Consider the following 12,498-nt stretch of genomic DNA (forward strand, 5'->3'; position numbering starts at 1 on the left):
ATATCTAAATAAATAAATAATTGAGAAAAGCACGTCACGATATTAATTAAAAATAATTTAAAAATAGAACAAAACAAATAAAAGTCTAATAATGTTATAAAATTAATTCATTAACTAATTAAATATGGAGTAATAATTAGTAAATATGTATTCGTAAAATCATTCTGGTAAATTCGTCCAATTAGTATTTTCAAAGCAGCTCGTGAATATTAATAATTTAATAATTCAATAAATTACGAACAACAAAGTAATAATGAAATTATCTAAATATTTTATTAAATTTTGCAAATATTTCATTGAAATATAAATAATTGAAATACAAAATGATCAAATTTGTACAAAACAAAAAACATAATAATGTTATAAAATCAATTCATTAACTAATTAAATATGGATTATTAATTAGTTATTAATTAATATATATTCGTAAAATCATTCTGGTAAATTGGTATTTTCAAATCAGCTCGTGAATATTTAATAATTCAATAAATTACGTAGAACATAGCAATAATGAAATTATCTTAATGTTTTTATTAAATTTTGCAAATATTTCAATGAAATATAAATAATTGAAATACAAAATGATAAAATTTGTACTTTAGCCAGATAAATACAACCAAAATTCAGAATTGATTAAATGAAAAATGAATTCTAGCAATTGAAACTCATATTGTCCTTTATCCTTTCCTCTATAGCTGCTGGGTATTTATCTGTGTGTTGTCATGATTATGAACATAATGCTGGTATTTTGACATTTATTTGGCAAACGAATTGAAAATTTTACGTTTGTACATGCCGTGATGTCCTTGGTCAGGACAACAACAGTGGCAGGCGAGGCGCAGTTGGACTTCGAATAGGTAATTAAGGGCCACCAGGAACCGCAACTAACAACGTCAAATGCTGCGCCTCCCCCCTCATGTTATGCATATTTAAATTGGTTTCATTTTTGTGCTCTTTGTATTTTCGGACACAGCTGACCATGGCTATGGCAATTTGGTGCATGCCCCCACGCTGTGGCAGCAACATAATGAAACCGAAATGAATATGAAAATGTAAGCAAAAGCGAAAGTAATATTCCACAAATATAACTTATATTACATAGCCGCAAATAGCGTGCAAAAATCATGGTCGCGATTAAGTGAAAATGAAGCCTGATTAATTACCATGCGATTGTGTTGCTGCGGCCTGCCAAGCTTGCCACATGCTTTGGCCCCAGATTAAGGCAAACAAAAGCCTCCAAATGTCATATTTTATGAGTGAACTCTCGGTTATTGTTACGAACACGCATAAAGAGAAAATACAACAAAATACACCAAAAAAATAAAAATAAGTGAAAAAAGCTTTGGACAAGTGAAGTGAGAGTCCCCAAATGAAAGTGCCATGAAATTTCATTGCAGACACTTTACAAGCGGAGAGTTCTCCGCTGTCGGCCACAAAATTTAATTAGTCTTCTCTATGCTCTGAATTCCCCTCGCAACACAATTAGAGCTGGCAATTAGACTGGCCAAGATAAGCGTTAAAAATGCGTAAAAGTTGAGCAGACTTTTAAATTTCATGCTTTAAGACAGCTTTAAATGAAATAAAGAATAAAAAAGAGAACAATGAATTGTAGAGATAAACAATAATCACTTAGAGCACTCAATTATTATTAAGTGGTCATCAACAATAAATCGAGTTTTTATTATAATATACTCATTATTTAACACATTATAAAGTTTATAGAGCTTAAGCTGAATCAAATCATTATTTAGTTAACACAAATTTGAACAAGCCATAAAGCAATCATAAAAAAAGCGAAATGCGAAAAAGCGAAAAGCACATTCAATTTATGGATAATAAATAATGCATGGCCCAGCAAAAGATGCGAATAAACACAACGAAATTCCACAATCTTTACGCTCGCTGGCCAAATATATTGGCTTAAAAGCTTAGCCCGTTCGCTCGTTCGTTCGTTCATACATAGCTCAGGTCATAAAACCCTTGACAGTTACAGTCACAACAACAACAACAACAACGCCAAACGAAACTAACAACCGTAACTGTATGTCAATAAAAGTGTCAATCAAATCAATGGACAGGCAACATTCAACCATTTTTCATACACACATCTGATGTGCCTGCTGTTGCATACTTTTGTGTTTTGTGTGTGGCGAACGCCATTTTGTATCGACAACAACTAAGAAAGCTACAGTTGAGTGTGCTCGACTGTGAGATACCCGCTAGCCAATTTGAATAAAAGCGCAATACAGTGGAGTAATTCTGAAAATATACCAAATAATATACCACAAAATATCAAAAATATACCGAAGGATATATTTGGTATATTGATAAAGTACTAGACGTCTATGAGCGGTATTACTTTTGAAATATACCGAATTATATACCACAGAAATACTGAAAATATATCAAAAGATATATTTGGTATATTTATATAGTACTATGCGCCTATAAGCGGTATTACTTGTGAAATATACCGCATTATATACCGCAGAGATACTGAAAATATACCAAAGGGTATTATAAGTGGTATATAACATAGATATAGTACTACACGACTGTAAGATATCCGCTTCCCATTTTGAATAAAAGCAAAATAAAGTGGTATAATTTTTATAATATACCAAATAATATGCAGAAAAAATACTGAAAAATATACCGAAGGATATATTAGGTATACTGATAAAGTACTAGATTACTTTTGAAATATACCGAATTATATACCGCAGAGATACTGAAAATATACCAACGGCTATATAGATGTAGTACTGCACGACTGTGAGATACCTGCTACCCATTTTGAATAAAAGCAACACAAAGCGACATTAATTTTAAAATATACTAAATAATACACATGCAAATACTAAAAATATACCCAAGGATATATAGTACAACATTCAAAATATACCCTAATACTAAAATATACCAAATATATTTGGTATATTGATATAGTACTGCATTAAACATTAAACTAAAGATACCACTGAGTGCAATATATGCCATATCGTCTCAATTGTTGACATTTAGCAAGAATATGAGTATACGTATTTACTTGATGCCTTCTTCTGCCTGTTACATACATTTCCTGGATTCACAAAGGTACAATATAATACCCTTCTATCCTTTGAGTACCGAGTATATCAACAATAACAAAATGGAGGGAAACACGCATTTTTTTGGCTTGCTGAAGATGAAATGTCCTTCAAACATATGCGAGATAGCTGTATGCAAACCTTGATGGATTCAATTTCAATTCAATTTAAAAATAGCAACATATTTTCTATAAATAGTTGAAGCAAGAGTGAAAAGATGAAAACCTTGAAAATTTGATTAGATTTCATTGTAAGGGGAAATGTATAAAATGTATGATAAAAATCTTGCAAAATTCATTTTGTATGTTTTGCATTTTAACTCTTAACTTCTGCCACTTTGATTGCCATATTCCGCAGACTCTTTCAAAGTGTATTTAACCAAGAACTACTCACTAGTTTTTTTCTTTCTGCGTCTTTGTTTGATATCGAGTTAGCTAATTTTTTGCTGTGAGCATTTTTATTCGAGTCTTCGCTGACGTTTGCGGGGTCAACGTCTCTCGGCGGCGTCATGGGGATCTTGATTTGATTTTTTATGCTCAGTGGACAGCGCAAAGACTAAGCAAAACATTAAATGCTTGTCAGTTGAACGCAGCCAAATGGAGCCGAAAAAATTGCAACTGGCAGCTGCTGAACATTTTGTTAGCCTTTGTTGCTGTTGGTGGCAATATGCAAAGAGCCAAAATCATTTATCAAACTTTGACGTCGAAAGTAGACAAACAATAAATCTGTTGCCAGCTAAAAGTTGCCGTTTTGTTATTAATGACTCATTTAAATCAATTTTCGTCAAAGTTTAAAATTGCCATTGTCTAGCGAAAGGGGCTTAAAGTTGCAAAAGATTCTTGGGCAAAAACAGGTGTTAGCCACAGTCACAGAAATATGAATGTGAAGCGTAATTTCAATCCAAAATATGACTGTGGAAAAAAACAGAAAACAAGTGGAATATTTATTGTGGCACGTGCCTCGATTGCCAAGCGCACATAAAAATCATTCGTCTGCGACACTCACATTAAGAGGCGGCAAAGCCCAAAGGCAAAAGCCCTTGTTCGTTTTTCGAAATTGAATTATGCAGCAGCAGATTTTATGCAAACATGCAATAAATTTAAAAGATATGCGGACAAGCTCTAAGCCCTGATACACGACTCCAGCTGCAAGTTTGTCATTTACAGAGCACTTCCTTACAGCTGTCCCAGGCAGGGAAGATGCAACTGCAACACAGAGTCTTGTAAGAGGAAGCAAACAAGCTTGCAAGCAGATCCACTTGGTAGACAGACTTAACTGCCAGCTGTCAAGCATCTTCGGCAGTTGTTTTCTCAGCAGCTTAGCTCTCGTTGCTTGCTCTTTTTGTGCTTTTAAATATTTAATGCTTGCCACTTATTAAAGCTCTTATGGCCAACCAACTGTACGTATAAGTTACGTACTGCAGTGTGCAACTTAAATTTCTATTTAAAATGTTCAAGTTGAGCAAACAGTGTCATGGCGACCCCCTTGTGCACACAATTTCAGCTCGATTAATGAGCACAACGCCTTTTTCTCGTTCCACAACAAACATCAAACAAAAGTCGAATACTGCTTATGACTGCCATGGCGAATCGAAGATTGTTGGCCGTAAATAACCCAAAAGCTAATACACGGGCGCCAAGCGTTAATCACTCCAAGTGCTGGAAATCAAATACAGACACCCCAACCACAAAGAAACCCAACTTCAATCCCTCCTCAGCTGAGTCTCGGTTGCGACGTAGCCAGACACCAGCTTTAATTGCACATTAATGTTTATTGCTTAGCGGAAGTGGCGCCATTTCCCTCTATTTATCTGGCTGTCCCGCCAAATCCGCCAACTTTCTTTTAGTCTCTCTGTCTCTGTCCTCCAACGCTTTGCAATTCCGTTGCCCTTTCACCCAAAGTGTATTAACTATTTTAGCCAGCTCGACAGCTGCCTAGCTGAGAGTTTGTTGTGTGTAATAGCCAGTTAGTATTTGATGGAGGGATTTGCCATAAATGAATGTCAAATTCTGTATAACGAAAGTTCACTTCATTGATTCGCCAGTCATAATATTTGGTGCCAAACAAACCCCAGTGTTTTGTGTGTAGTCAGCATAACACGCTTCTTGACAGACAGTAGACGGGTTGACAAATGATATGCTTTACGAGCTAAGCGCCAGCTGTTGCATACTTTAGTGCGCGGCAGCCGCCATTTTGCTTTCGCAAGCGGAAATGGAAACGGAAAACATGGCTAGCAATTTATTGACGCGCACTGAGGTGGCTGTGGTTATGGATAGTTGAGGGTATTTTAGACATACAAATGTCAAAGGGCAATTTCAGTTTAAAGAAACATTTTCAATTTACTTAATGAAATTTTAAATAATGTGACTCAAATGAGAAAATTGAAGGCAAGCGCATTATTGATTACTTTTCAAACATTTTAAGCAAAAGACTAATATAAGACTTTTTCAATTTTAATATTATTTTCAAATTGTTTAATAAATTTTGAAAAAAGAAAAATATTTGTTTATTATTTATTTAAGATATATTTTATGTCAGAGAAGAAAAGAATATCAAAATCTCAGATTAAAATTGTAAATGTTATTTAAGTAATTCTTTTGTATGGATTACTTATTATGGGTCTTGTTACTTTGGATAACAATCTGGTATATTTTGTACTCTATGAATGCAGTAGTTTATCATTGCAGCCAAATGTAGCTTTTGGTATATTTTTAGTGATTTGTTGTATGTTAATTTGGTATATTTTAAAATGTTGTGGCCAAAAATCTGGTATATTTAAAATGTAGTACTAAATCGATGTACAAAATAAAGCATTGGGTATATGTTAGTATTTTTGACGTATATTTTTAGTAGTTTTGTAGAATATTGTTTTATTGAATATGGATATGGATGCTTTGGTACTTGTTCTCATTTACATACCATATGAAATTTATAGAAAAACATTTAAAGTATTCTTTTGCAAATATTTTAATTATAAAATTGTGAAAACTATATTCTATACATCTTCGAAAATAGATGAGTAAATAAGAAAATTATATCAAAAGATGTTCTTCTCTTTTTCTAAACATATTTATATTATATATGCTATTTTTAAGCAATTCTTTGATTATTTTACGTACCTAATTGCTCATTTACATATTTTGATAGTTTAACTTAACACTTCATTTACTTTTCAGTCAATTTTGTATTTATTTTCATGCACTTAACTATATTCGCATCTATTTAAACAGCTTATTGTTGTCCGCAAGTATCAGACATTGTCGATACAGATGCTATTTATAAGCCATCAAGTTGTGCCCATTTGAACAGCATCCACAACAGCTTAAGCTAATCTCTGACACGCACACTTAATCTTGTTGCTTAGTTACGCTAATGATGACATTTTCCACATTCTCTTACTTTTTTTGTTTTTTTTTTTGTTGTTGGCTTTTTCGTAAACCTTGATCATGTAAGTGTATTTAAGTTGCGGCAACCTTAACAACGTTAGCATTCCCTTTCTACTTTTATATATTATACTTTTTTTTGTCAGTTGCTGCTGCTGTTGTTCTTTCATTTTTCTGGTTTGGTTTTTCTTCTTGTGCCGTTTTGTTTCATTAATTCTCTGGCTTCGCTGTGCTTGGGCTCTGTGGTTGGGTTGAGCTCTGAGGGTAGAAATTTGTATTGTATTTCCTGCTTTACTTTCGCAGTAAGCTCAAATACTTCCGCCTGTTTGCGCGCCATTCTGGGTCACAATTTATGGCGCTAGTTTGCTGCCTGTTTCCGCCGCATTTCCCATATCCACATCCATGGCCATAGCCATGTTCTTAGTTCCATGTTCATGTCCAATGGGCTTTAAGTTTTTAAGGCATGACTGATTAATTGAAATGCGTTGTGCGACAGACAACCTTTTGACCTTTCTATTGCCAAAACTTTATCGAATGGCAGCTTAACGCTTGCTGACCTGCTGTCAACTCTCTGTTTAGTCGCTGATAACACTTTGATTTGTTTGCCCAAAACAGTTGCGCAAACGGCGCGAGATAGCAGGCTTTTCAGTTTAGACAACACATACATAAATTCCGGTCTCTGCAATGAGGTAATAAAATTCCCAGTCAACTGAATATGACGGAGCAAACAAACAACGAGGTAGGTCATCGGCTATCAGAATCCAGTTTATCATTATGCTGTCGCATTCACAGGACAACACTGTGCTCTCTCGCATAATGCTGTTCAACGAGCATGTGAAGCAGCATCAGCAGTGGCAGAGCATCAATCCTTTTTCGCACTGCAGTGTCAAGGATATGCCGAAGCGTAGCTTCCTCAAGGATCAATATGGCACTGCACCTCCGGGTAGTCTATCTCAGCAACGTGCGCTGCAGGCTCAGATGATTTCACTGCAGGAAATTCTACAACTCTGCCAGCTAATCAACGAGAAGTGTGAAGCAAGAGACAGCTCGGATATTAGTCTGAAGTTCGGGGAGCTCTTCGAGGTGCATCTCAATCCCAAGCCAAATCTCTTTCTTCGGTTTAACCCGCTTCCCATCTTGCAGCTCTACAATCACATCTCAGACAAGCTGTTGGGCACTTTGCTGTGTGCGCGCAGGCACAAGTACGTTGACTTTGATGGCGAGACTTTGTTCCAGGGTCGCGACGATGCCAAGCACGTGCGCCTGCTGCGTCCCTTTGCGGAGCTGAGCGCCGAGATTGCGGACAAGATTGAGAGCCTGCGACCTGTGGAGCATCCGGAGTTGCGCGACAACAACGAAGCCACCTGAGGTCGCATCTACTCGTAAGGACAATGAGCTTCGCTGACCCATGTCATGATGTGAAATCACACTCACAGTGAAGTGGCACGTGCTCACGCCCTCATCCTAAGCCTTTTACAGTTAATTCAATTAACAATTTCGGTTACTTGAAGAGCGCGTGCAGCACAAGTGGCTTTCGCTTGTCGTCTTGACAGCTCTTGAGAGCCAAGAGAACAGCTTCAGACACCGTCTCTCCTTATGGCAGTGCAAACACCTGGCTGTCAGAGTGACAAACCGAAAAAGGATATCACATTCTGCTGGTAATATATATTCCTATGCTAATAAATAACTTTCAACCCAACATCTTGAGTCTGTGTCTAATACGTGTGGCGGAAGCAGCTGGAGTCTCAGTTTGAGCTTTAGCTTGAGCCTGAGCTGCCAACACGCCAAGACAAGCGACAGTCGACAGACGACTTCAAAGTAACACACCATGTCACACAGTTGCCAAATTACTTCTTGTATGTTATGCGTACCTCATATTTACCATACGGGGTGTAGTACTATATACATACTATATGTATGTCGTCATCAGCTCGTAAGTCATTAGGCCTGTTGTTCATGCATTGCGCACAGTGGTCAAAAAGGGAAGATGCAAAATTAGATCTTAAATGATTTACACAAGAAATTCAATGGCAGAGAAATAATACAATGCATACTCTACACAAAAAATATAAAATCATAATTCAATATGACAGTTGAGGTGTCAAACCAATCCTTCTTCCAATTACCTTTAATCAACATTATAAACAACATTGTAAACTATAATATATAAGCTATTGAGCCTTTCGATGTTAATTAGCTTATTGACGTTTACTTTATTTTTTAACATATATAACTAATTGATTATCTCTAAATTCTAATTTAATTTATTTTTATCTCAACCCAATTGTACATATGCATATATACACTTAAAAAAATATAATTTCTATAAGTATTCGTCTTAAAAATTGGGTTCTTAAAATAAGAACAGATTCTTAAAACTAAGAACATTAGTGTGGAAAATGTCAAATTCTCAGAATAAGATAAAAAATACTAGATTTAGATTACAAAATTCTATTCTGCACTGGGCTTAAATGCTGTTTGAATCCGATGATAAGTATTTCGTAATTAGAGTGATTAATGTGCCAATTAAATAATAAATTCGTTAGATACACTAGAGAAATAATTTATATAATGTAATATTTTTATGATCTTATAATTTTCATGTTCTTGACGCACTTTTAAGACCAACATTCTTAGTAATCTGATTACATTACTAGAAAGAACTAAATACATATTAAAAATATGCATTTACTAATAGTAATAGTTACGTATGGCAAAACTAAAATAGACAAATAAGTTTATTAGAAACCTACGCAAATTATTAATATTAAAGGAATTACAGTTAATAAGCTAGAATTCCAAAGCTAAGCTGAGCTGTGAGGGTTTTAAACTATTAAATTTTGTTGTTCTTGCACTTTTTCTTTAAACTTTAAAATATCAAAAAATTACCTGAACTTTTATTTTCCCAGCAATTGTTCTTACGTCATTTACAATGTAACTACGCTCAACTCTCAACCCATCTAATCAACATCTCAACAACTCTTTTACTGACATAATTATTTTAATTGCAAAAAAAAGGTTTAAAGCTAAAGGTTACGTCTTTGTTTTCTTTCTTTTAACTTTTCTTACGCTTTTAAATTATATACCCCGTGATATAAACCCACCGAAATTCAAGTGGCACCTGTTTAATTTTATGTTTTGACTTGTTTGGATCCACTGTGCGCCCCGCTGCGACTGTTGGGCGTGCCTGCGCGACTAATGTACCGTTGATTTGATTTTACGACATGCTGCTCAGAATCTGGCCACCCCAAGAGTGCCTCCCCTCCCCTCTACTCCCTTTTCGTCCCTCCTCTAGCCATGGTAATTTTTGTGGCCCACGCGATTGCTGTCACATTTATGGAGGTAAATTTAACTCGGCTCGTCGCAGACAGAAGAGGGCACAAAAAACAGAAGACAGACGGGCAGACAGACATTGTGTACGCCCAATTCAACATGTAGCATGCATAATTTACGTGTAATGCGTACTGCGAATTTGGGTATTGTCTGCTCTTATTTTATATGTGTGTGTGCTCTTTGGCACCTACGTACGTACACAGAAAAAAAAACTTGCTAAAATCAAGAATAAAATTTGGAATCAATGTTATTTGTATATCAAAATTGAACCAAGAAGATATATTCTTAAATCAAGATCGAAAGTCTACAAAAAATCTAGATTGCCCGATCTAGAAATTCAAGATTATAATCGGGTTGAAAGAAGGGAGAAATGAAAAGATGAAACATTCTAGATTAATTATAGATTGATTCTGACTCGAATAGGAAGATGAAGCAATCACAATTGAAGATTATAATCTTGTTTCAAGAATGGAAAAATCTTAAACCAAGAAGGCAAAATGTTAAATTCAGATTTTTTCAATCTAATTTTTTTTCTCTCTGTGTTTGGCTTTAAAATGCGAGCATCATTACAGTTGACTGGCAGCAGGCAAGTCATTCGGGATGTCTATACTATATGTAGGCGACGTGTTTAGATAATTGCAGGGAGTTCCTCATCGATTTGGCAGTCACATAATTATGATGGGTATGTGGGCAGAAATTCCTATTCCTATTTTCATTGAGTATAAACATGTTTCCGTCTTGGCAGTGGAATTTTTTATGCAAATGCCAGGACACGGATCGTTGGGCTCAACTTCCGCTTAGCATTTTTCGCCAGCCAACTTCTAGGTGATGGCCAAATGCACAGTCAAGGCCCACTCGACAATTTCTCTCTCTCTCTCTTTTTACTACTTGCTATCTCCCTCTTTTGCTATGTAGGTGCTGAAATACTGCAGACGCTGATTGCTCAGCTCGAAAATTGTTGTCGTCCGCCTTTTTGTATGTGTGTTCTCTGATGGCTTCCATTGATCCCCTGGCGAGGCGACTAAATCACAGCTCTACTAGAGCAGTTATGCTCACACACACTCACACACACAAATACACCCACAAAGGTAAACAACAATAAAAATGGAACAGCAAAAACATATGCCATTTGGTCTAGAACCTGGTTTTCTCTGTCTGTGTTTAACTTTTTGACTTGTGCTTTTTGCCATTGCATAGCGTGGAGAGAGTTCAACGAAAAACTTTATTTATTTTTCGTGCATATTTTAGCTTATAAATTCACAAACATATGGCCCGGAACATGCATATAAATTATTGATTCCCTCCCTAGATTTAGCTGTGAGTTGAGCTTATTTACTATTCACTTGTGCTTGTCGTCGACCAAAGGCCATTTATTATTTATGGGCCAAAAATGCAGTTTACCAAATACTAGACAAATTTTCGAAAGTTGTTTAGGCAATGAAAGAGATGTTGACATAAATGTTGGTAAACACTCTTAATGGGGTTAAATTGGTTACAGTCGACAACAAAACGTTTTACGATAAGTTCTGCTTTAACTATTCAAAGTTCTTTAAAAATTTAACAATAGGAAGTAATTGAACAGTTGAATATATAAAATATTTAGTGTATATTTATGTCGCTTTGAATTCCATTGAGCAAATTTAATGAAAATGTCAAATGGATTGAAAAACTATTCTATTATATTTGTGCATAAATGCAACCATATATTTATGGTTGGGTTTTATAATAAAAAAAGAACGCAAATAACATTGTGGTTATTTCGAAAAAAGTCAACACATTGTCAAAGTGTTCATTCTGTGCAAACTAATTATAAAAGATTATGAAAAAGAAAACATATGAAATTAAATTCCAAAAGATTAAAAAAAAAAATGTATTTCGATTCATTACATTAGGCTTTGTGCTTTGAATGAAATAAAAATAAAATAATTAAAATGCAGTATGGAAAACAATAATCAAACAAATTGAGATAGCTTTAAGAATATGTATTTATATAACTTCGTTCTGTGGTAACTAATTAAAAGAGCCTTACAAAATAATACAAAATAAAATTCAAATAGCTTTACAGTTGAAAAATAAAAAGTTTGTATTCGGAAAAATAAATAAAAAATCCATTTTAGGTGACTGAAAGAATATGTATTGGCAACAATTCATAACATTTGATTAGAAATAGAAAATAGAAAAGTATATTCTAAATAACATCTATACTTTTTATCCAATCGATATTCTCTGTACCTTTAGCTTCAAAATTGTTATTTGATAGTTTTATGATATGTACTTCCAATAATTCATTGCGGTTGATAAGTGTGAAGCTACTTTTCATTCTGTGGCTACTAAGTGAGAGCGAACTTACTAAAAGTTTTTTTAAAATAATATAAGAACAAATTCATATAGCTTTGAGTATCTACTAGTTGTAAAGAAACCAATTTCTGAAAACTAATTATAGAGCATTATATAAATATGTTGAATTTAAATCCAAAAAGCTTTCTCTAGTTATTTTTAACTGAAAGTAAGTCAATGCATGCGCAATAACATCCGCTTACTTCAAAGAACTGAAGCAAACTATTTTTATGCATGAAAACAACAAACTTTAGCGCATAGCTTGTTTATTATAATCGCCATCCATTTAGACTGTTTACTACATAGTTGAAGCTTATCAATAACGCGAGTGCAAAGAAGTTGTTTTCCTCGTTGTG

At 34.7% G+C, this 12,498-nt stretch overlaps 1 protein-coding gene across 2 annotated transcripts; it reads left to right on the plus strand.

Moving 5' to 3' along the window:
• Nucleotides 1-7,080: 7,080 nt before the first annotated feature.
• LOC132789963 (actin-binding Rho-activating protein) lies at nt 7,081-8,171 on the plus strand. Of its 2 annotated transcripts, none has more exons than XM_060798325.1 (3): nt 7,081-7,211; nt 7,265-7,555; nt 7,616-8,171. In XM_060798325.1, the coding sequence occupies exons 1-3, from the start codon at nt 7,188-7,190 to the stop codon at nt 7,838-7,840; spliced, it is 540 nt and encodes a 179-aa protein (XP_060654308.1). In that variant the 5' UTR covers nt 7,081-7,187; the 3' UTR covers nt 7,841-8,171. The 2 variants fall into 2 exon arrangements, with proteins under 2 accessions (XP_060654308.1, XP_060654309.1); XM_060798326.1 differs by having other exon boundaries at nt 7,129-7,211; nt 7,357-7,555.
• The last annotated feature ends 4,327 nt before the right edge of the window (nt 8,172-12,498 follow it).

The sequence above is a fragment of the Drosophila nasuta genome, chromosome 3 (genome assembly GCF_023558535.2).
Source record: "Drosophila nasuta strain 15112-1781.00 chromosome 3, ASM2355853v1, whole genome shotgun sequence".
NCBI lineage: Eukaryota > Metazoa > Arthropoda > Insecta > Diptera > Drosophilidae > Drosophila > Drosophila nasuta.